General features: G+C 39.2%; 1 protein-coding gene across 6 annotated transcripts in view; it reads right to left on the bottom strand.

Annotated features, from left to right (window-relative positions):
* Positions 1 to 24,491, bottom strand: part of LOC122887804 (glutamate receptor-interacting protein 2-like) — a 267,289-nt gene that overhangs the window by 157,873 nt on the left and 84,925 nt on the right. For 4 of the 6 annotated variants that reach the window (XM_044221341.1, XM_044221350.1, XM_044221368.1 and 1 more), the window contains exon 1: positions 11,190 to 12,055. The exons of the other annotated variants lie outside the window; for them this stretch is intronic. In XM_044221341.1, coding sequence (XP_044077276.1) covers positions 11,190 to 11,346 — 157 coding nt within the window. In that variant the 5' untranslated portion in view covers positions 11,347 to 12,055. Of the gene's footprint in view, positions 1 to 11,189; positions 12,056 to 24,491 lie in introns of those variants that run through there. 6 annotated transcript variants of the gene reach the window in all.

Genomic DNA, 24,491 nt, shown 5'->3' with positions numbered 1-24,491 from the left:
TTACCGTAGGTTAGATTAAGTGAAAGTAGTCAGGGTAGGTACGATTAGGTTAGGTTGGATTGGGTGAAATTAGGCTAGGTTATTTTAGGTTACAGTAGGTTCTGCAAAGTAGGTTTGGTTGCAATATATTGGTTTGGTTTTAGTGTGTTCAGTCAACTTGCATGCCCACAGTGTGAATGGTGTCTTTGGCTTCATCACTCACAACATGAATTTAAAAGACATAGAAGCAGATTATAATATGTATACTTTAAGTAATTCAATTGTTCCAATACATTACCAGGATCAAACAAAATAGGTCCACAACACAATCTATGTAATTCATGAGTTATCAGTGTCTCCGCTGAGTAAAGTTATCATTTTAAGAGTTGAGTAAGTAACATGTCTTTATAGATCCAGAATGTACTGTATTGGCCACCTCGAACAAAAGTATAATATTGAAACATAAATGAACACACAGATGTAATGAAGTTGTTTGTATTGTCATTATAAGCCCTCTTATAATGCTGTATAAACTGTGCTATTTTCTCACTAAAAAGATAACATGATAACACAACTATCAGTCTACTTACAGATGTAGCCAATAAGATAAGTAAGAAAATATGATGAGCTTTGTTGATCCCTGAGGCAAAACTGGGTCACTCCAGCTGCAAAAAAATAGCCTCTGAAATAAATACACAAAAATATGTTTAATACTAAAGATGCAGCATCTTGGTCCTACAGTCATGCATGTCTGTTGTCTAGTGACAGACATGTAGATGTCTAAGATTTGAAGATTTTCACTTTTCACATTTCAGGAAATAAACACAGTTCATGCAGCATGTGAAAGGGAGGGACACAGTAAAAGCGCAGATGTGATGCTGCACATATAACACAAAATATCTCAAATTAAACTGACAAATTTAAATTCATATTACAAAATGTCAGTTCCAGGCAGCAAGCCAGTCATGCTATTTTGGTGCTGTACAGGATCCCTGGCCTTCATTAAATGATTGAGTGATTTCCTCCTGTTCAAAGGAAATCATTTTTTTAACTGAGAAAATTCTAAACATTAGCATGTCGTATTTATTTCTTAGTGTGCATATTCCTCATTTGCTGCACAGGGAAATGCAACTTTAGGTGGCTCTAGTAGCAACTTCATATTAATTACAACAGTAAAATTGAACATCTATATCAATAGCATCACAAGCAATCACCTGTGTGGGTCAGGGGTCAAAGATTGTTTAACTACTGTTGAAATTTCCCTTCTTAGAGCAGGTGTTATTCTCTTTTCATTGGTCAGACTTTAAAAAGAACACTCTGGCAACTAGCTGATTGGAGGAAACTAACTCCATCTGTGGCCACGAAGGATGTTTCTCTTTTATGTCTATGCATCAACTGCACCCATGCCAGTTTTTGTGTTTTATTTGCACTTATGCATTCATAGAGTAAAAAGACACTCTTGCATTATGAAAAAGTCAGTTTTTGAACACAGAGTGGAATCAGTGTCACCACACTGATCCTTGTTGAAAGGAAGACATATGAAGGTTTTTATTCCTTTCAGCTGTGGGTTTTTAAAAATTGAACAATAACCATCAGGTATCAATCTTTCTTTCTACAGCGAATTCAAAGTGGTTCTGTTATGAAATCCTTGATATTCAAGAGTATGTGGTGGCAGAGAATGAAACTATAGTTTTATCTTACTAATCTAATTTTTCCAGCTGCTTTCAATACAGGTATGTTCTCTATAAACTTGAGAGACTGGCTGATTTTCCACTGTGTAAAAAATTAGCCTGACCTTTGATCCTGAACACTTTAGCAGATTTAAAACCCAAATATTGACCTCATAACCATTAATGCTGGTTTCCTAGGACACAGATTAATGTTAGTTCTAGACTTAAGCAGCCTTTCTAACTAAAATTGGCTTTTGCAGGCTTAGTTTTGAAAAGTTTCACATAGGATTTCACATAGTCTTCAATCAATTATTGATCCAATTTCCTGTTGAAATAAAACCCTAAATCAAATCAAGCTTTAAATTAAACCTCCAAGAAGGCAAGTTTAACTTTAGATTAATTTCCTGACAAACATGGGTTACTTTGATTATTTCACTGACTGACTGACTCTCTTTAAGTAGTTGAGGATGTCTTTGATATATTCATTTGTCACATGCTTTTGGTACATTGGTTCGTGCTTTTTGTTTTTATAAACACTCATCATTATTGCTGATGTCATTTCTCCAACACACCTTACCTACAAATACGATAAATATATTATTTTATGAGTGGTGGCCAGTGCTATCCTGTATGCTGTTGCATGCTGGGGCAGCAGGTTGAGGGTAACGGACGCTAACAGACTCAACAAACTGATCCGTAAGGCTGGTGACATTGTGGGGGAGGAGCTGGACTCTCCTGAAAGGAGGATGCTGGCCAAACTACACGCCATCTTGGACAGCGTCTCCCACCCACTCCATGACGTGCTGGTCAAACAAAGGAGTACCTTCAGCAGAAGACTCATCCCTACCAAAATGCACCACAGTGCGCCACAGGAAGTCATTCCTGCCTGTGGCCATTAAACTCTTTAACTCCTCCCTCTAAGTGTCAGTCTGTATGACCCTAGGTCACTAAACTGGGCATTGGACCATTAACATCACTGCAATACTTGAAATAATTGTGCAATATTCTGTGTTTAATACTCCTGTGCAATATACTCTTTTCAGTTTAAAATTCCCTATTTATTCATATTTATTCATACTTCTATTACTGCTGTGCAATATCCACCGTCTCATTATAATCTTAATCTTGCTACACTTAATTTGACAGTACATGCACTATTACTTATTACTTATATTATTACATTGTATTATACCGTATATACTTATCATCAACCGGTAAATCCACTTTGTACTTTACACTTGTTTTAATGTTATACTTATATCCACTTTGTACTTAATTTATCTTACCTGTATTATAGTGTATTATATTTTGATTTGTTTAGTACTTCTATTCCTGTGTGCACTGACGTGATAGTGAGCAGCTGTAACAAAAGTTTCCCCTCGGTGATCAATAAAGTATTTCTGATTCTGATTATTCACTCCCGTGCCCAGTTAGTGTCAGTTCGGTGCATGAAACTCTTTCATCAGCCTCCGTTAGTTTTAACTGCAAAGACCCGTGTTTTAATGCCTTTGTTCATTATCTGCAATGTGCAAACATCAGATTTCCACACAGTCACAGAAAGTAAAGTCCTGGTCATAGTTCAGTTATAAAATCCTAGCGCACCACAGAGCGTCTCTCACACACGAGCTGAGAGCGTTGGAGCAGCAAACAGACACAATAACGCTGCCCTCCATTTCCATTACTTACCATTATTTTCATTCTGCCATGATGTTTCTACTGCATTGCTGTGCACAATGACGCAAATAGAACGAAAATGTAGCAATTTGACTGACAAATACGGGGTCTTCTCGTCTGATGACCATCAGTAATCATTGACTTTTAGGGGGCAGCCCTAGGGAGCATAATGCTGTAACATGCACTTTACTGGCTATGTTAACATGCATCTTTACATTATACAAAAATAACTACAGGTGAAATCATCTCCATATGTGTATATTGAGACATAATGTTTTTGTAATATATTTTCATCAAAACTGATAACTAGTCTGTTAAAAGGAAACCCTTCATGCGGGGCACAGTGCTGCACAGACAAGTAGTGATGTTTATATTTTCCTCAGGCAGTGTGCTGTAGTGGCTATCAGCATGATGTTATTTACCCATTTGGAGAAGGTTTTTGATGTCACATTTGATTACCTACCCTGTTTGGTGCCTTCCCTTTGCTGTGATCTGTTTTTTTACTGGCATATTCAATTATCTCCCCTCTCTTATGCACTTTTGCTTCACATGCAGTCATTTAGCTAGTTGTGGATGTTGTGCAGCCTCTTCAGCCATTGTGAGCAGCTTTCAAAAGGCTGATTTAAAATTTTTCACCATCTGCGGTGCTTTTGATGTGCAACCACTCGTTGTTACAGCAGGTCTTTCACCCACTTCACTTGTTGTAAACAATCAGGGAACTAATTTCTTTTGTCCACGGTAGCAGCAATATCAAATTCATCCCCAAACTCACCTGCCAGGTTCATTGTTTTTAACAAATGATACGATGTTTAGAATGAAAATGGACTCCCAAATGACAGCAGTGTGCTGCCAATGTGGCAGTTTGAGCAGAACACTCCAGCCAAAACCAAATTTTTATAGGCATTTGTCTTGTGGTTAATAATAATTTCCCATTGTCATTGTTAGTTGGCTCCTGCTGTTTTGGAGAGATATTTAAACCTGCCAAACCTTTTTTTTAAACATTATTTTTAGAAATGCAAATATCTGTTCCAAATACAAAAAGTGAGACACCTTTTTCCCGACCACAAACAGATTATATTAAGGGAGCACACAATGAACGTAAAATTCTTAAACTGTTTTGTAGAAAGTAGTAGTGTAACGATCGGTGGAAGCATTGGGAGGAGACATTTAACCTCAACTCTAATAACTTGAGTTCATTTCAAATGTCTTGAAGTGAGGTTTCTCTTCAGCCTTCCTAACCTTACATCAACCACAATTCTTGTTAGCGAATTGTCTCACACTTAAATGAGGTTTTAATCAGTGCTGGGGAGTATTGACACTAACAGTTTAACTACATTCTCAGTAGTGCTTGGGTAGCACAGCTTTTTTCTAAATCATTAGCAAAGTAATTGTTCCACTAAGTAGTAGGGTGGCGCAATGAAATGCTACTTTGCCACATTCTATGTTCTCTTGAAGAAAAAAGAAAGCTATTGCTTCACCATGCATACAGACAGGAGGAGGGAAGAGAAACTGAAACTTAGTTTTGGTAACTGTGTAATGTAATACCATGTTATTCAAATGTCAGTGAAGAGTATCAAACTACACAGACTGGAGTCTCTGACAGCTAGATTAATTTGCTTTGTGATGTATGTGGTGTAGTAAATGAGTGCACAAAGTAATGAGTGCATTTATTTATTACTTAAAAGTAGGGTTTCTTGATGTGGGATGATGTAATAAAACCTTTTGTATGTGTTACAAACCATGTATTAACAAACCACGTCAGGTTTCTGCACATTTCACAAACTTTTTTGTGGTGCTTTATTCGATTGTGCAGCTGAAGACAGACAGAAAAGGGGGAGAGAGAGAGGCGATGACACGCAGCAAAGGGCAGCGGGCTGGAGTCGAACCCAGGCCGCTGCGGTAAGGACTCAGCCCTTGAAAGCCAGGGTTAGGCACAGGTAGAAAGCAAGCTGCACATGCAATCGGAGGAAAATATCAACACAGCCGACACAAGCCCTAAGCCTTGATACATGGTTCGCATGCTCTACCCAGCCTGGTCTCACCAAATGGCGTATGAATAACACGCCAATGTCTTAAGTCTTTTTGCGTGTTATCACAAGGCATCATATTTCACGCCATTTAGTCTCTACTGACTTCTATTGTGCAGAGAAGGCGTGTCATTTGACGTGTGAATGTCATATAGAAAACAATGTCAGGTGACGTAATATATAGAAACAGCAACAAACAAATGCCGGACTGTCACCCAGGAGACTGGAGTTTGTGTCCCGTGTGAAACCAAAAGTCAGTGTTGACTTACTTAAAGTTTTAAGTTATTCAAAGTTTTCACCTACTTAACTTCCGTTACGTACTTGACTTAGGCCACATTGCTTATGTCACGTGATTTACATGACATACTTATTTTAACCCAAACCACGTAATTTTATTGCCTAAACCTAACTAAGTCACGTGACTAACATAACGTACTTATTTTAAGCCAAACCATGTAGTTTTCTTGCTTAACCCTAACCAAACTGCGACCATTTCACAACGTTAACCACATGTTTATTATTGTTATCATGACGACGGAGGTCACCTGACTATGACGATGAAGGTCACCTGACTATCGGTCACCTGACTTCGTCCTTTCCTACACGTCCAAAACTCATGAAATGCGGCATCTGTAACGGCGTCAAATGACACGAGAAAAGCTTAAAATGCGTCGGCATGACACGTGAAATGTCCTTAAAAGTAGCTTGCCATTTTTACGCCATCTCATGAGATCACGTTGCTCTACCAGGTGAGCTGCCAGGGTACCCTAATTTGAGACAATGTTGTAAATATACTGTACATTCAGCAAGTCCTCAAACCTAAAAATAAAAACAATTGTATGTTGTCATTGCCTAAATAAAAGAGGGGTTTTTTGCAACACCCATCAGCAGAACAGCTGTTTCTCAGTGACTTCTAAAACTGTAACAAAACGATCATTTTCTATTCCGTCATCTTTTTGTTTAAGGTTTGGTTAGGTTTAAACTGGTTGCACTTCAATACTATCAGTCAACCTCATGCAAAAGGCTAATTCAGCTGGTCGGTAATGTCTAGAAAGGAAACCACCAAGACTAAGCACAAAAAGCATTTTAACAAGAATGAGCAGCTTACTCTGGATGAAGCACCTGCTTACAGTTTGTATTTTTGTCTTAGGTTATCGTTTGCCACTTCCTGTGGAGTAACAATTGTCCACATAACTGCCTAATAATGGTTAGTCTATGTTGCCTCGAGGGAACAATGTATTCAGCTGCAGTCCGAGTTTGTGATTAGGGCAGAACGAAAGCAACTTTAGTCAATGGGAGCTTCCGTATTTTACGGTTTACTCTCTCTGTTCTTTTTCATATGCAGCAGGATATCTTAGAGGTTAAATGAAAAGGTCACAGAGTGCCAGTTAAATGTCTTTTTGTAGCACCCTGAACATGCCTGAACTCTGAAATGTACTGTGGGGTTTGTTTATCTACAGCTCCAGTAAAGGTGAAGGTTTGACTGTTGGAGCAGGATTTGGCTGCCAGCTGATGGTAATTTCCCACCCCGATCACACATCTAGTTTGTATTATCTGTCAGCTGTTGCAAAGTTTCAGCTGGAGTTTCACTGTGGAACTGATAATTTCGGTGCGTGAGGCACAATTATAAGATGCAGATTTGAGATGAAAATTGGCTCTCATGGAAATAATGCAGAGGCTTAGCAGCTTTGGGGTATATTTAGGTTCCAGAACACGCACGCACAAACCAAGTCTGAAATGGTTTGACAATATCTGTGGCTTGGTGGATGGCTTATACTCTCACAGTCTCTCACATACACACACCTGAGCCTTCTAAAGTATCATAATCAGTTTTACTTTTTATATACAAACTGTATTACTGTTCAATGTTTGCCACCAGAATTAGCAGTATATATCTTGTCCATACAATAACTTAAGTATGGCAAAGGAAGTGGATAGTACAAGCATATACTTTTTCCATTTAGTTAAAAATTGCAATACCTTTGGACACAATTGTCTTTATATAAATTGTGTGAGATTTTCAAGTATACTTATAATTATTACCCCCTGTAATTTGATTTCAGACACCCTTTTCAAATGAACTCCATCTACATATACAGTATTGTGTAATGAACATCCTTTTTTTCAATTACCGAAATACATAAATAGTTTTGCTCAAATTTTAAATGTTGACTGTAAAGGGACTGAAATGTTTGAAGCTAGTTAACATCCTTCTTCTGCACTTGAGCCATTGCTTTTCATGCATATGTGAGTATATTGACTGACTTAAATGGTAAATGGACTGCATTTAAATAGTGCCTTTCTAGTCTTCCAACCACTCAAAGTGCTTTACACTACATGTCAACATTCACCCGTTCACTGATGGCAGAGGCTGCCGTGCAAGGTGCCAACTGCTCATCAGAAAGAATAACTAATGCTCATTCACACACACTCACACTCTGATGGTACAGACTTCAGGAGCTATTTGGGATTCAGTATCTTGCCCAAGGACACTTCGACATGTGGGCTTGGGGGAGCCGGGGATCGAACGGTCAATGTTCCAATTATTGGACAACCCGCTCGTTCCTCTAAGCCACAGCCGACACAATAAGTCTTGATATTTTCCTCAGATTGCATGTGTAGCTTGCTTTCTACCTGTGCCTTACCCTGGCTTTCAAGTAATTTGCCTGAGGTAAATTTGAATTTTTGCTGCAGGGCACATCCACTATGCTTATTCAAATTTAGTACAGAGGGACGGTTGATAGTTTCATTGACATTCATTCGTGGCACAGAGTCATTTTGGCAAGAAAAAAACATGTTTTGAGACAGATATAATTGTCCAGCCGGGTCTCATATTTTACAGCATTCCATAATTTCCCATATTTCACTCTAGCCAATAAGTCCCCTCTTCATTCCCCACCTAACACACATTCAACACTTACACGCAGACATGTACACACACACATCCATTGTTCAGAGACAAAGTGCTCCATGCTTGTCTCCTCTCAGATTACTGTAGGTTGTGCCTATCACCATCTGTCAGTTACTGCACTTAGTTGGGGAGGAAGAGTGCCATAAGACCTGCAGTTAACAAGGATTGAATTAAACTGTCAAAGGTGTGCGTCTTTGCTAGGACTTGGGAGGTTTAACAGATACTTTTACACCACAGATTGTCCAATGCCTTGTGCCATTACTCCATGTATTTAAAGTTTATCTTTCATGCTGTTATATTTGTTAGAGTGGAAAAGCCTTTAAACCAATAGCCCAACTTCGGATGCCACAACTGACCACTGAAACCATAACTTATGAGGGTGCTCTGAGGTTGGTTCCAGTCGAACTGTGGTACAGTTTGTGTGCAGTTTTTTTTTTTTTTTTTTGAATAAGGACTACACAAGTGGAATGTGGCTCGAAGAAGAGTAAATACGTCTGAAAGCAGACCAACCTCAACTGAACCAGTTTGGACTCAATTAAAATTATTATGAAAACAGTCAAAAACTAGCTAGCTGAATTTTAGTGAGGTGACCGTGTTTTCTTTTTCATTTTTTTTCCCAGGTCCGCAGCTATAATCACCTCCAACGTATCAGAGGTAAGATGATTCACTGGTTGATATCCAGCAATAAAATGAGAGGCAAATATCAATACTGTAATAAGTCATTGCATTGGTCTGACCCTTCTGGATTCATACCAGGCATACTAAACATTTATGATCTCCTGTTGCTGTAAGATGTGCTAGATAAAAGTATCCAGCAAATGGCATATGTCACGTGAGGAGAAAAACACTATCTATTGTGCTGGAACGGAGGGGGATATTGGGATGTTTGCCTTGATATGCTTGTGTTCCCTCTTGTTTTCAAAGTGACCTTCTCCAGTCTGCAGTGTAATGTTTGGTTCTCTGATGGTTGTTTGATGCTGTTTGAAGTCTGGCTGTTGCAGTTTCTGCTGAGTGATTAGAAAGATTGTGATGAAAGGATATATGGGAGGGGGAGAGGAAAACAGGCACACTCACACTTCTGTCTCTCACACATGTACATTTACTACAGTACATTCTCTATAGGTTTTCTACAACACTCACCCTTTCGCTTTCTTCGCTGAGCTGTTTGTGTATGATCAAAGCAAGTTAAAAAATAAACCTCACAAAAAATCTGAACTCTGTGTGAATCACTTTCCAAAGGCTTTGAAGAACATGAGGTACCTAACAAACTGTAGCATCAACACTAACCAGCTCAGAGCTAATTAAATGGTAGCACTAACTAATTAAGCCAGCTGAACAGCAATGCAGCAAACACTGGCAAACAGACAACACGGTGTCACAGGAAAACAGAGAGCCAACTTTTTCTGTCGCTGCAGGAGAACATGTCTTGGTCATCTCAGCAGTGCCACTTTTATCCAGTCTCCTATGTATTCTATTTATATGGAAGACTTCTGAAATGGCCAACATTGCTAGTAAAGAAACAAGCCTAATGTTCATATGTGGTACAGTGGTCAAGGTGGTGGATGGGCATTTGTTTGCCTTCAAACAGTGTTTAGTCAATGCTGAAATATCTCTTAACCATTACTAATTTTGGCATCAGATGTGATAACAATTTACTCAGAAATTTCATCACATAGAAAAGGGATGCAGTAACATCACCAGAACAACGTGTCCAACATGGCAGGAAACAAAGGTCGTGCAAATCATAAACAAAGCCCCAGTATAGCCACTGTAGCATTAGGCCTCACATTCGAATGTAATTTATTGGAGATACAGAGTCACTAAGACCAGTCGCTTACTGGAAGTTGTTTTTCTATGTTCAGAAATAACAGACATCAGATTGCCCCAATCAGCCAGTGAGAAGTATTAACTACAGTGGGTGAAAGCACGAACATTACCTAAGCAGTGTTATAAATCATCAAATGGGAGGAATAATACTTTGTATTTTAGATGTGCATACAAGTGTCTGACCAGTCCAAAGACATGCAGGTTATGTAAACTGCCAGGTGTGAATGTAAGTGTGAATGGTTGTCTGTCTGTGATAGGCTTGCGACCTGTCCAGGGTGTATCCCCATTCTTGCCCATTGGGAGCTGGGATAGGTTCCCAGCCCTGTACACATGACAAGCTGGTATGACCAACACGTCTTTATACCTAAACAACAAAATATGTAGTTTATTGGAGAGTTTTGAAAACAAGTCACTTGAGTGTTTTCTTATCTGACACCTCTGTGGATAAGGTCTGATTAAGTTAAGGCAATTCAAACTGCTTGATTAAGGTAGGGAAAGTTTGTGGTCATGGTTAAATCAAACCAGCATTGACTGTTTTTCGAGACGGGACACAGAGCCTGCTCTCCAGTGTTGAAGTCAAACATCCAACCGTCTACCCTGACTTCCTACCTAAGACTTTTAGTGGTGGTTTAAGAACGTAAGGCTACTGTACACCTTGGTCATTTTAACCAGACCAATGCTGTAATTTTGTTGTCTGGAAAGCCAACTAAACAATGTTGCAGTATCTTAAAGTCCCATGCAACCAAAGCAGCCCAAAGAGCAAAGGAAGCACATAAAAACAGACTTTTTGAAACACACACACAGACACACACATATGCTTTCTTGGTAAAATAGGAATATATGTAAAGATTTGCATAGCATTTGCATTACTATATTGTCTTTATCTTATAAGATATTCAGGCATTGTACGTCCTTTAAACACAATATAGAATCACACAGACACGCACTCGTTATTTCTCTGAATGTCTCTCAGATGCAATGCATACGTGTCTTTGAAACACACATGCACTCACATTAATACACACTCATCCACTGCTATGGTATCATTCATGAACAAACACCCAACTTCACACACACACACGTGGCGGTGCGACCTCTCACCGCTGATGCAGAGGCTGAAACGGCAGAGTTCGTCGCACAGGGTGTCTGGGCTCTCCAGCTCTCCTGGTCCTCCCCCTCTTCCTCCTCCTCCTTCTCTCCTCTTCTTCCTCGGCGACATCCTCTTCACCATCTTCATCACTCGTTCCACTTTGTCCATCCTGGATGATGGATGGCTGACCAAGGTTCAAGGTGTTAGCTGTGGATTTGGCAGAAATCTTTCTTCTCCTTTGCCTTATCCCCTTCTTTTCTCTTTCTTCTTTCTCACTCTTTTGCTTCTTCTTCGTCTCTCGCTTCCTCTTCTTTTCTAACTCTCTCTTTTTTGTCTTTTTGGAAATCCTGATAACTTTCACCACTCTGCACTTACTTGTTTCTTGCCTCCCTCGCTTCTCTCGTCTTTCCAGCACAGTGGCTCTCTTGCTTCCCCAAAATCCCTCCTCTTCCTCTTCCCCCTTCTCTCTTCTTCCTCTCCTCGGTCTGCTCTTCTTCCCTACCTCCAATTTTCCCTCCCTTTACAATGCAGCACTTATTTGCTAAGGTTTAGTCCCAGAAACACCTCAGACATTCTCTTGATCTTATTCTTTTCCTTTTCTTCCCTCCCTCTTCTTCAGCTAACAGAAAATCCGATAAACGAAGCAACGAGAGAAGTGAGACACTGAGGGAAAAGGGAGGAGAGGGAGAAAGGGAGAGGCAGCACGCACATTTACTTCTCCCCTCCCTTCTCTCTCTCTGTCTATGCACCCCCACCTCGCCACCTCCCACATTAAACCTTCAAAACTCTCAGCCGGTACTTCCAGAGAAAAAGAGGGGAGAAAAAATAAAGCAACATTTTTAAAAAAGACTCAGCATGATGCTATTTTTTTGTCTTTCTGCAGTCCTATGCTTCATTATCTCTCTCTCTCCCTCTCTCTCTCTCTCTCACACACACACACTTTTTCCCTACAGTGCCCCATCAATACCTCTTTTTTGGATTATGTCTTTCCTATCTTCCTTTTATCCCTCCATCCCTCCCACTCCACCTGTTCCCTTGACCATAACACAATCCTGTCTCCCCTTCTCTCTTCACCCCTCCATTTATCTGACCCTATTAGTCTCTGTTCAACATTCTTCTCCTTCGCTCTGTCCATATTCTCTCCCACTTCTCTCTTTTCTCTCTTCTATCCCTCCATCTCTGCCTGTTCTCATCTGCTCTTTAATCTCTGTTTCGTGTCTCTCCATAATAAGCTCATCATCTCCTCTGGAGGAGAGGTCACACCCACACACATTCACACACACACAAGCATGCATACACACTGTTTAAGCAGGTAGGGAGGACAACACACACTGTGGACACTTCTACTTAGCTCTCTCACACACACAAAATGACACTCAGTCACACACAAAAGAATACTCCCCATTTTACACACAGCCTTTTGCACTTGCTTGCTCACACACTCACACAGACACACGCGCACACACGCACACATTGCAGAGCTGAGGGTGTGAACCCCAGGTAGCTATAATGAAAACTCACCCGAGGGTTTAGGACATGCTTTTTAATCACTGACCTGAGACGATCCATACAGGCAGTATGATTCTGCAGTGAAGTTTTCAGTCCTTGAAAAGTGTGACTCCTGACAAAATTGATTGCTGGCAGGAAATTAAAAGTCACCCCATGAAGATTATTGGGGGGTTGTGAGTCTCTTGAGCCAGCTGCTTCTGAAAGAGTCACACTTTAGAGTTACATTATAATCTTCGGGTTTGCGGTATTGTAAATGCTGCAAATACAACTGTAGATCAATATAAGAATTAAAAAATATCATATATATCATAATATAGGTTGATGCAGGATGGCTTGTGAGATATTTATTTAGCATAGTTTACCTGACCATTTTATCCATGTGATTAATCTGCCAGAGAAAAAAAAGTCCCCCTCTCTCCCTCTGTCCTCTCTTTGGGTGATGCAGATTCCAGCACTTGGGCTGTGACCAATAGACATGTTGATTGGCTTGATATGATCTGTCCATTGAGGAGGGCGTCCCCTTTATGGTCAGAGCCATTGACTGGCTTTATGTCTCCCAGCAACTTTCTTTATTAAAAATAAATAAATAGAAATGATTTGCGGGGCCCTACACAATTGCGTATTCAGTGTATAGGGTAATAAAAAAACATTATACAAACATTAAAAAAACATTGGTAACATTTGTTCGGATGCTTAAACTTTCCCTTGTTCACGTTTTGATGACAATGACAGTCTTCTCTAAGTAGCAAAGCTAAAAGTGGCACTGTTTTTTTTACAGTGCCCCATAGACACAGACCTTTTGTGTGGATCATTGGCCACACGCCATCTTTGTCCCCTACCAACAGTCAATGCTGGTTTCTTTTAACCATTAAGAAGTCAGTATCTTTCCCTAATGCCGCATCATGTCATGTGGTATGGATGATAGAGATGAGAAAGATTCCATGTTTATGACTTGTGAGCTCTTATGTCACCAGATGGTTTTTATGCAGTTAGTTGTGTGAAGGTACATTGTCAATATACACTAGGACCACATCCATTAAATGTGGGTTTAATATACCTTAAACAACTAACACAACTAACTTTGCTGATGTGAGACATCCATTAGTTTGCTTTTTCACACACTTCCATATTAATAGGTGCAAAGCCTGTCGTAAATGCAATGGCATTATAAAGTCTTAAACTGGTAAATGCGCTAAGCCCCATATAACATGAACATGACATAACTTACAAAGAACTTGAACAAGATAAATGTGTATAGAAAATGGATCGATGAATCTCAAGAGTCACTAATATCATTAGTAATATTTAATCTTTTATTTATTTATTTTCTTTGGTTGGTTTAGTGTAACGGTATCAGTCAGCACTTGCTTGATCTATCTACAAACCAACCTCAACAATCTCTCAACAAGAATTTGAGTGAAACTGAACTCAGAGTTTGAAAAGGAGGTCAGCTGCAGACTGGCAGACATCCTGAGCAGTAAAATCACTGTCCTCAGCTCACAGTATAACAACTTTCAAAGTATTATAGACTCTGCAGGAGTCAGAAAGACAGAAATAGACTCAATTCAGCATTTGGCTTTGTCAGCAGATTCCAAGACCTAAAACCAGTTGTTTCTTCCTGACTACTGCAGTGCATTATGGTAAAATTATACTCACATGCTCACAGCATTTCATGTACTTATTCTGTTGCCTGTTGGAGTCTGCTTCTTAGGCTTTACTTCTGTATAATTCCTTCCTAACACAACTAAACATAAATGTTTGGAATAAACTGCACCTTTTGTCAGGATGTATAACGTGAAGATTACATTTGTTCGCCGCTAAAAAACTATGTGACAACAGTGTTGAGCAAGTATTACAACCCTGCAGGTGTCTAGGGATAAGGGAAGCAACATACAGCCGATGTAGTCAGGCAAGCATCGCCTTTCTATTTCTTCATGTGTTAAACACAGAGATTAACAGCCAGCCTTCACTAACATAGCTGTTGCTAGCTATTTACAGTTAGCTGTACCCTCCGTCTTCACAGCACAGCCACTGCATGGTCCAAACTCCGAACTGGATTCCAGTAGCTAACTAGGCAGTTAACAAGGCATGACGTGCAACACAGTGGTGGATGATGGAACATTTTCTAGGTAGGCCTGTGCCACATCTAAACAATTTCAGCAAACATTGCAGTGTGATTTAATGCAATAAAGTGAATGTATCAAAAAGGAATTATTACTTTGCAGTTAAATATTTAACAATTATTTTATTCCAACATAAAATAAAGCAGCAAGTAACGCCTTGACAAACACATCGGTACATCTTATTTTGGTCACCCACACAGGCGAATTCAATATAATATAAAAGACGTAATAGAAAATGTTTCTTTATTGTTTATTATTTACCTGATTTAGCCCATTTAAACAGCTATGTCAGCATTTAAAGAAAAGAAATAGAAATATCATATAAAGAGCCCCAAAGAGGTATAGTATTAAAGATCAGGATAAGTAAACATGAAGTGCAGTTAGTGGTGTTTGGATACTTGCCAGACGAGACCAGAACTTTCCACCCCGGAGGAAAGACATGTCTTGAGCAACAGCAAAATTTAAGGACAATAAATTGACTCTCTGGATTAGTTTAACTAAAGGAGGAGAGACTAAAAACAACATCTTCTCCTCCCTTATCTATCTATCTATCTGACTCACACACACATGCAAACAAACACATTCTTTCTTCGTTTGCCAGATGCCTATCATAAAGTTGAAAGTGCAGTCCTGAGAAAGTAACACTGTGATATTCTTGTATTTTTAACCCAAGTCTGAATTTATGTGAATTAGCTATAAAACCAATCAGTAATCCAGCTAAAATTTCTCAGCACGTTTCCTTGATGTGTAACCCAACTTTTATTTTTGTAGGACATGAAATGAGCAAGTTATTAATTCAGGGAGTTAACCTCTTGTTTACCAGGTGACAGCATTGCTACCTACTGACCAACAGACAGAAGTCTCTGCAACCATCGCCATGATGAATCTGTATAATATTGTAGCTATTATACTGTAAAGCAAACTGTACTGTTTAACCTTATGCTACTTATTAGTAGTTTTAAAATGTGTGTTTTGACATTGAAAGTTAATTAAGAGTCTCAGGTAACTGATTGAATGATCTGCTGAAATAGTTATTGGTTACATTTTTCCCTGAATGTTTTCTTATAATCCCTATGCTATTGTTTATGTTCATGTTGTATCATGATTGCATGGCTGTGATGTTTGAGTATGTGAACGTTTCAAACAAAGGAATAGAGATTTTGGCCCGAAAGCCTTCCTCCACACCCAAAACTCCTCCTCCGTTGGCTAGTTGACAAAAGAGCTTGACTTGGATTTTCTCCTGAGGCTGGTCTTCACCTTTGCGCTCTTACTTTAGCTTCTTATATGTATTACTTGAAGTTTTTCTTTTCCTCGCCTAAAGTCCGCTCACAATTTAACCTTTTTCAAGCAAGTCTTTGTAATGCCTCAGTATTAAACTGAAGAGTTGTTTCTTTTGACTTTTATATTTTGGTAACGTCACCACTAAGCCTCGAGATTTTTATCCACAACACGATAGACTTGACAGAAGCCGCCCTGAGCCGCTGAGAGCCAGCCAACTTTGAAAGACAAGACTTTCTGAAAGAAGCCCGGGCAACGTCTGGCAACAAAAGGTTAGAGCCGAAGAAACTTTGAATCCTGCCTCTCCCAGAGAACTGTGCCAGCAGTGACTTGCCCCAGACCTTTGCCGTTGGCCCTGAAAGGAGACCGACAGACCGCCCAGGAGACCTCATCAACTCGGTGACCAACTGCTTTCAGAGAGTCACCTGGGAGCGACCTGCTGTGCGCCTAAATCTGCACAGTGGATTCGACCCTGCACAACACGCCGGAAGGCCAGCAGAAACGTCTCATCTCTGCCAGCGCTTCAAAACAATCAACTGGATCGGGAGATTTTGACTATGGCAACGGTTGCGCATGTAGATGCTGTGGCCTGTAGGCTAGCACCTTCAAACTCCACTACATACCACGGTTTTGCTGCGATAAAGAGTTGATGTTGATTAAACTATATTAATTACTATTGAGGGAAGTGAATTGCCCTAGCGTGACGTTAGCGTCTTGCATTTGTTTTAATAATCAGATCACATACTTTGCTTCACTATTGTCAATAAGATCAGGTTTATTTCATCACTTAATATCTGCCATCTCACCTGTTGTGTTTGTTTATTTTCTTTATCATATAACTTATTAATCCTTCATTCATTCAGTTAGTAGGCATTTAGCTATAAATACATGTCCTCATTTAATCAATCTTTTGAAAAGAATTCAATCCGTCTTAAGAGACTGATACATTTAGTGATTAGTTTGGTTTGTTTCCTGGTTTGCCGGGTGGTGCCCATTAAATTAGTGCAATTAATAATTAGTTATTAATTCATTAATATTAAAATAGTTTATCTCTTCCATCAGTATGGGCCTTTAAAGGTGGTAGTACCACAAGAGGAGGCGTGAAGAGAAGGCAACGTTAGAATAGGGAACCTGTGTGGGTTAATAAGTGAATTAGTTATGAGCAAGACTATTCTTGTGGTACTACTATAAGGCCCATATTGAGCAAAGCATATTAAGATCATAATTAATGTACAACAACTCCCTTACTTACTATCAATAAGCAGTAATTAGAAGGTTATTGAGGGAAAACTCTTAGTTAATGGCCTAGTAGTAGAAACAATAAGTGCCTTATAATGACTAATAAAGAGCCAATGTGCTACTAATAAGCATGCTAATAAGCAACAAGTTAATGGTAAATATGTGTACCTTAATATGAAGTCTTACCAAAGTCTGTGACATTTAACCTTAAAATAGGCAGTCACTAAAATGACTAATCAACTCCTGTAGAGATTTTTTTTCCTTCTTCATCTATTTTTGTGGATCCTCATAAGGAAAGAGACACAAAACAGCACCCACCCACCCACTCCTCTCTCTCTCACACACACACACACACACACACACACACACACACACACAGGCTCCACAAACTTGGCGTTCTTTCATTAATTCACTTAGAGGGGTTTAAAGGGATGATTATCTGATGCCAGGAGGGTGTTCAAAGTTTCATAACAAGATACAGTGTGTGTGTGTGTGTGTGAGTGTGCATCACTGGTACTCTGCATGAACTAGTTATGAAACAGTCTCACCAAGTGGGGGTGTGAATTAATCACAGCAGTTCAACTTCTAATGATTTAAAATTTGCACACATGTACACATGCACAGACACACACAGACACCAGAGTGACCCATTGTGAGTAACTCATTGATACCTGATTAAAGCTACATAATGAAAAGCAATTTAAATTCTTAGGTATTATCCTCTTAAAAGGTGCAGTGAGTGTGTGAGTGGCATTAAAAGGTCTCCTTCCTTTAAATAAAAACGGTTGTGTTCTTGCAGCTGATCCAGTGAAGATGTTAGCTGCACAGTAAAAGAAGACTGGTTGCACTGGGAAGCTCCCAACTGAGAATAGAATTATGGCAATGCCAGAGAGAGAGAGAAATTACAAAGAGCACTGTAATACGCATGAGAGGTGAGCTGCCTGAGAAAAAAATTGACATGGTGGAAGCAAAGAACGCCAAGAATTGGAGTGGATTTTTTAGGTCTCTTTCATAACTGTAATTTGGTTTACTAGGTCCAGAGGGGAAAAAATGCGTTGTTGCCTTTTAGTTCTTCCCAGTTTCATGTTCAGACTGATTAATAACAAATAACAAGCCAAAATACTCTATTGGGATCCATTGAAATCATTGAACAAGATAAAATCATAAATCATGATGTGGGTATGTCTTGCTCTTTTAATGTCACTGTCCCTATCTCTAGCAGCAAAAAGTAAAATGATGAAAAATAAAAAAAATAAAAATTGTTGATTGAACATTGATTTTTCTCTTAGAAGGTCCGAAATATGAGCAGCACATGTTGTGATGAGTTGGTGGACTGGTTGTCTTCATGATTTGTAAAGCCCAAAGAAGTCAGTTTCTATAACACATAAATGTCTATGGGACACAAATCTGTCATTAATACTGGTTGTTTCCACCATTTCCTCCTCCTAATTGTACAATTAGAGCATTACTGTTTATCCAAATTCATGTCTCCCACACACACACACACAGACACACACGGACAAACACACTTTACACAAAGTGCAGAGACATATGCATTGATGGAGATTTATGAAAGTCAGGAACACAGTGTTCGGGACACAGATGTACATTAAACAACAGAAGTAAAGCAACAGCAATCTAAGACAAAAAATAAAAATGAATAATCAAAAATCACACAAAACTCAAAAGATGGCATTTGTAGGTGGCAGTCTTAAATGAGACTTCTTACTCAGCCTTCTGAAAGCCACGTTCCAACTTTAAGATAATGTAATGTTGTTTTTTTAAAACACAGATGACGGCTTTCTACGTGTTTCTATGCGATCCTCTATGGTGCGAACTTCCACATGATGAAAAGCAAAAAAAGCATTCACAAGTGTATTGATTTTTGTGGAACTCAGCCGACGTCAATGGGACACCTTCTGATTAACTTTGAATCTGAACATCTCATATTTCTGATTGCATATTCACTTTGCATTTGGAGCAAAGCACTTGGTCTGACACCCAGGGAACCGGGCTCATCAAAACAGCCTTGTATCATGTTGGCAAACCACAAGAAACAGGCTCATGACCCATTTTTTGGTTTGACTTTGCTCTAAATTCACTCAAACTTTTCCATTCTTTGCTCTGGATGGTGGATTGACTGACTGGATGGTTTCACACAGTGACAGGTCATTTGGCCAAGTGAGAACAATGCCAGCTGAACTTGTGGCAGAGCACAGAGATATCTAAAAATGCAGAACCTCAAGAACTGAATTAGAAAATGGAATACAGCTTCAACCAAATGTAGCAAACAACTCCAATATCCAATTTTTTCGGTATAAAGACATAAATGAGGACATCTAATAGCCAGCAGTTTCTCATGCTTGAAAGGCTAAGCAGAAGCAACTGAAGCAAACGTAGTAGGAATAAAGTGAATTGCACCCTGACAAATGTGCTGAGGAGTGGATTTTGTTAATCCTTAGAACCGTTTACAGGAATAATAAAATATTCAAGTTATTCATCAAAAAGAGAAAAAGGATTTAAAGTAACAGTGAAGCAAATATTAACTCCCCCTGTACGGCCAAAATTTGTAAGCTCGCGCCATGACAGCATACTCTAACTCAAGAGGTAATTGTGATCCATGCAACATTAACAAGTTGTCATTGGCTTGTAATTTGGTGGGGTAAAGACCACATTTCCCATGTCCATGTGATGTCTCTCATGTCTTTATGGTAAATATGAAGCTACCACAAGCAGTCAGTTATCGTAGCTTAGCACAAAGACTGAAAACGGGGAAACGGCTTGCCCTGCTCTGTCCAAAGGTAGTTACTGTGCCCAGCTAAGAAATGCTTGGCACATGACCCCATGTAAAACCACAACATGTAGTTTTTACACTACAGCGTTAATTATTGAGCTTTAGAGGTGCTGGTAGGCAAATTTAGTTACCTTTGGACAGAGCCAGGCTAGCTGTACCCACCTGTTTCCAGTATTTGTGCTTAGCTAACATAACTGGCTGCTTCATATTTACCAAACAGACATGAGAGTGGTATTTATATCTTCCCATCTAACTCGCCAGAAAGTGACTAAGTGCATTTCCCAAAATACTATTCCTTTAATCTTGTGCAAATCATCCTTGTCTATAATGCTTAAAGGATACATTCAGTGTCTGGTTTTTATACCAATCATCCACGTGCATAATACATCCACAAAAGATAGCAAATTACCTACAATATGTCACCAAACACATATCTTAGAGATGATTCAATAATATTATCAAAATATAAACAATATGTTAATCCTAAAGATGCCACATGAAGCACAGACATGAGTGGTAAATATTAAAATTACAGGTAATCCTAGTAATGAATAAGGGTTCAGTTTCATAAAAAGGTTCTTTGATTTGGACCAAAGAAAACTAGTTGGTTGTGTAACTCTTTTACTGCTAAAGTAAAAGTGTCAAAACAAATTTTAAGTGTAACATTCTCAACTGCTTTCCTAAACCTCAAAATGACAACATTACATAATGACTAACAAAAGGCTTACTTTTTCTCATAAGGCTTTATTGTATCTGAATTATTGTCTCTCCCCTCCCTTGTCCATCAATCTGTCCCACTCCTTTCCTTAGCTTTTGTTTTCTTGCCCCAGCCTCAGCCGTCTTGTCAAGCAATGATCTCAGTCTAACAAGTAGGATTGTACTCTAAGTGCTAAATAATAATGTAATGCAAACTAGAGTGAAGTGATGAAGTGACAGGCCAGGGTGTTGCTAGACACCTTGGATACATTTGCATGACGTCTCCTGAGGCAGATTTAGACATGATACAAAAAAGAAAATCTGTGGAACTAATTAATGTCAAACAACTTACTTGCAAGGAACATCTTGGCAGTGGCTTTGTGAATGTGACTGTTGACTCAATGGATGATTCAGACAGGTAGGCATGGTGTGTATACACATAAAGACAAAATGTACAATATCAAATTAAAGAGTCAGTTTACCCAAACAAACATATTGTCTAACTTAGCCCTTGTGGTATCTAACTATGCAGATAGTTTTGTTTTTATTTTTTCAGGCTTTGAGATTTCTGGTGCCACCGAAATACAATGTAAGTGAATGGAATTTTATTTGTTGTGCTTTGTTAGCATTGTAAATTTACACTGAAAGAAATTGACAGCAGTGTCTTCCCAGAGACGTTGCCCTTGATACTCTGGATAATCCACAGACCCTTCTGTGGACAGTTTTTACTGAAACTGCTTTCTAGTTTTCAAAAGGGATTTTTCAGTGCTATTCTTACCCCAAACAAAGCCCTATTCACCTAATTTTTTTGTTTTTTGTTTAGAGACATACTGTAAATCTCAGAGATGGATATCTCAAAATTTGGACAAATAGAAGTAAGAGAGAGAACTAGGTACTTGTTTGTACTTAGTACTTAGGCCTGATTACTGGGCCATCATGGAAACAAAAGAAGGTCAGTTTCAGGTGAAACTAGGCAGGGTAAACAGCAGACACTCAGGAAGACTCCTCCCTGAGGGCAGGGCCTGAGCAACACAGAGTAGCTTAAATTTCAGAGTTCTCAGACCATTTTCACAATTGAGAATGACTTCCGGATGGGAGCCGAAACGTTTTGATTCTGAAAACAGTGTCTTTATGTACTTATTTTTCCTTTGCCGAGGAAGAGTTTGTCTGTAGCCTTTTGCTAGGGTTGCCTATGATTGCAGGAAGTGGCAGAGTAAGGTGACCTTTCAACTTGTTTGGCAGATTTTTTTCTTAAGAATGTGCTCAGTCAGTACACATTGCAATTACACCCGGCTGATTTACGACCGCAATGTGACCCACACCACCTCCAGATGTGGTCTGGCAGATCCAAACGCATTTCAATTGCATTCTGCATACATGTATACCTGCATTGTCAGCAGTGTGTTTTCCTGATCCAGATGAGATATTCAGATAGAGATAGCAGGTTAATAACAACATTTTGACTGATGTAAGCATGTTAACCAATTGGTGGTGCATCCAGTCATTGTGATAAGCTAAGCTAAAGTCTATCCCAATGCTTTAACTGTACTATATTTCTTAAAATGTTGGAGGGTTACAATAAAAGGTTTTGCTAACTTTCAATAAAAATAAATCAAGGTCACAAATACAGTAAATCTGTTTTTTTAGGTACGAGATAAGCTCACTAGAAATTAATGGCATCAGCATGCTCTAGTTGTAGGTTATTCAGGGGCCCCTTGTAACTGTTAAGGTTGAGAAGCCTAACAGGTCCCCTTTAATGACCCTGTGAGGAACATTTGGGCGTATCACATTTCACATTTCGCCCTCCTGTTAGCTGTTCAAAGTTTGAAAAGAACTGACATTTGTTTTATACTAATTTTACAGTGAAATACTGAGTAAGAACTTTAAGCAGAGCAGCGGCAAGAGAGATTCTAGATAAATGCATGTAGCAGTGCCTCAACATTTGGCTGTAATAGAGCATTTGTAGCATTAATGAGTCAAGTCAGAGCTGAGGTGACTTGTACAAGAGTCTGCCTCTGCACTGCATCACTGAAAAAATTAGACAAGTAGTCACAGGAAACGCAAACGCATTCCAGTATAGGTATTTTTTTTTACAAAGAGAGGAATGGAGGCAAAAAGACAGATGATGGAAATAGGAAATGAGATAGGAGGGGAATGGTAAAGTGAGGAAGAAGAGAGGTAGAGCGAGAGAGCGAAAAAACAGGGGAGGAGGACAAATTAAAGCTGTGAACTGCAGAGCAAACACTTTCTCTCTGTCGGTCTCTCTTAATTCTTCTGGGTCACATTCACAAACACATGCACACAAACACACACACCCATACAGCATATATTCCCAGAGAATGTTTCTGAAGATTTTCTGGCTCCTTCTCCCTGAGTGACACACGAGTAAATTCAGGAGAAATGAGCACGCACACACACACACACACACACACACAGTGAGCATAAACAAAGGAGGACGTAAAAACCAGGCCGTGTTCCAGAAATTTCTCAGTTTGACTGAAAAACTTCCCCCGATATGGAGGGGGGGGGCACACACAGGGAGAGAGAAATAAATTGAGATAGTGAAGCCTATAGGGGAGCGAGCGGTAAAGACCAAGACTACAAAAAAGAGAAACCATATGAGAAACAAATGAAAATCCCTAGCACTGCCAGAATAGCTATAAAAAAAAACCTCATGAAGTGCGATGAAAAGGTGATAATTGGTGACTGCAGGGTACAATATCACTATAAGCTGCATTACGTGTTTGCACTGTTCAGACTGAGTGCTCGGTAATGTAGAAGCAAACTTGCTGATTTAGCCATTGTGTATGTTTGCTGTACAGCCTCTGCAACTTGGCTCTATCGGCATGAAGAAATTTGGACCACTCACAAAATGACACCGTTCAGAGTTTTGGGGAACAGCTGAACCTTCAGATGCTTAAAAGGTTAGACAATTATCAAACAATGTTTCATTGCTTCATAAACCATTTTTTCTTCTCTTTTTATATTCAAAAACAGACTGGTCAAGTGTGCTGCCCCTAAAAACAAAGTCCACGTACTTAAACACCAAAATAGGTTGTTTTGCATATCCTTTTTCAAAAGAGATTCATATGAGCGTTCTCTGATATGTAACTCATGGAGCCTTGCAGTAGTTCAGGTAGGTACTGTGGAAGAATCTTTTTTTTTTTTAAACTTCACTCGGGTGCCAAACATAAGAACATAATCTTTACTTAAACTTCATTAGAATACAATGGTTGTGATGAGTATCTCACTGCGCAACAGTCATGAAATCTCTTCTGAAGATCGACATTCAGACAAAGGTTTTATACCATTACAAGGGTAGATTAAAACACTAGGTTGTTGGCTGGGCTAATTAAGAGGTCTGAGTGACAACAAAAGATGAATATAACTCAGGAAATCCCAGACAGGCAATTTAACAAATACAATCCAATTCGATCTCCAGGTGGCCCATTAGGCTAATCCCTTCAGCGCCTATGACAATGTTATATCTGTCTGCGTTGGGGAATGTCTTGTAAATTTAATTCACATGTAAGTTTAAGAAAGCTTCTCAAAGGCCATCTTCCTGGATGTGTAGTCCAAAGACTTTACACACAGTGATCTGTATGAACATGGAAACAGCCATCTGCCTAAAGACCCCAATGATAAACAGAGTGAGTGAAAGGTTACTTCTACAG

Source organism: Siniperca chuatsi, linkage group LG2 (genome assembly GCF_020085105.1).
Source record: "Siniperca chuatsi isolate FFG_IHB_CAS linkage group LG2, ASM2008510v1, whole genome shotgun sequence".
In the NCBI taxonomy this organism is placed as follows: domain Eukaryota; kingdom Metazoa; phylum Chordata; class Actinopteri; order Centrarchiformes; family Sinipercidae; genus Siniperca; species Siniperca chuatsi.
This window is presented reverse-complemented; position numbering and strand designations above follow the sequence as displayed.